This window comes from Cariama cristata, unplaced genomic scaffold (genome assembly GCF_000690535.1).
Source record: "Cariama cristata isolate BGI_N322 unplaced genomic scaffold, ASM69053v1 scaffold17546, whole genome shotgun sequence".
Taxonomy (NCBI): Eukaryota; Metazoa; Chordata; class Aves; order Cariamiformes; family Cariamidae; genus Cariama; species Cariama cristata.
In genome coordinates, this window is record NW_009622857.1 from 7,622 (window position 1) to 9,052 (window position 1,431).

General features: G+C 65.4%; 1 protein-coding gene across 1 annotated transcript in view; it reads left to right on the forward strand.

Annotated features, from left to right (window-relative positions):
- Nucleotides 1-471: 471 nt before the first annotated feature.
- Nucleotides 472-1,431, forward strand: part of ABCA2 (ATP-binding cassette, sub-family A (ABC1), member 2) — a gene marked incomplete at its 5' end in the record, with an annotated part of 25,018 nt that continues 24,058 nt past the window's right edge. Inside the window, 1 exon segment of the mRNA XM_009702515.1 lies at nucleotides 472-616. Coding sequence (XP_009700817.1) covers nucleotides 472-616 — 145 coding nt within the window.

Here is a 1,431-nt window from a genome sequence, read left to right on the forward strand (position 1 = left end):
GGGCCTGGCCAAATCGAACCTCGCCCCGATGGTGTTGGGGTCTGCTCCCTGCATAGCGCCATGGGTGGGACCCAGCGGTGGCACGGGTCGCAGGGGGATATCATGCCGGGCAGCTACCAGTGGTGAGGGCACCGCCAGGAAGGGGGCCTGTGGCACTTTGCTGGCCATAGACTTGGGGTCATCTCGCCTGGGCAGCCCCAGCTGTGGTGGCCCATTGGGGCTGGGCTTGAGCCCCAGCACCCTGTTTGCGTTGCTGGAGTAGGGGTCCATCCCCTCTGTGGTACCTTACCCTGTCCTGAGGTGCCCCCGGGCAGGATGGAGCAGGCAGGGGCAAGCAGGAGATCCTCAGGTGCCCGGGGACCTATTTGCCTCTGGTTGACAGTGCCAGCAGCCACCTGCAAGGTGTGGGCACGGTGCTGCATTGGACCAGTGCCCCAGGACCCCCATCGTGCCCACATTCCTCCTTGGTAGCCGGGTCCTGTCCCCAGGCGTCACGATCCCTCTGCTTTTTGTCATCCCCAGTGGGTGCTGGCCTTTGAGATCTTCATCCCTTTGGTGCTCTTCTTCATCCTCCTGGGGCTGCGGCAAAAGAAGCCGACCATCCCTGTGAAGGAAGGTGAGTGCCAGTAGGGTGCTGTCCGGGGCACCCACAGTTGGGGCCATCCCGAGGCTCTGGGGAGCGGCTCCAGCACCCTGGGTTCAACCTGGGGGTGGGGGGTGGCTGTGACAGCTGGTGGGGGACTCAGAGGTGCCTTTTGGGGGACATAGCGCGGGGCAGGGGCTGCAGCCGAGGGCTGGTGGGGCAGACATGGGGGTCGGAAAGCCAGAGTCAGTCCCAGCAGGGGTGGGGGGTGTCCCCTGGAGGTGGCAGCACTAACCAGCCTGTGGCTGCCATCAGCAGGGATGTTTTGTGGGGGGAAAGGGGAGATGGAGCTGGATGGTGCTGGGACGGCCACGTTCCCCCCAAGTCCTCAAGTAGTATCCGGCGTGGTGCTGGGAAGGGCTCCCCAGCTCCTCGTGGTGCTGGGGGTGAAAATGCACCACGTGGAGCCCTGTGCCTGGCTATGGCGGGGCTCGGGGGCTCTGGCAAGGTGGCAAATTGATGAGACTGGAGCTCGGGGCTCCAGGAGGCATGCAGCTGGAGCTCTGGCTGGGGCTGCGGGTACTGGTGCCCATGGGCTGTGCCACTGGGAGAAGGCGGCAGAGCAGAGCTGCCGACTCGCCAGGGCTCTGCGTGCCATCTATACACCTACACCCTGTGGGATGCCCACTCAGATGGGTACCCTTGTCTGGGTGGCGCGGTGGGGCCAGGGGGAGATGCTGGGCGCCAGCAATGGCGTCGACCTGCCTTAACGATGGTGCAAGCCTGTGTTTCAGCGTGTGCCGGCGAGGGAGAGCCCCGCTGCGAGGGTGGGGCTGGCTGTGGGGGGG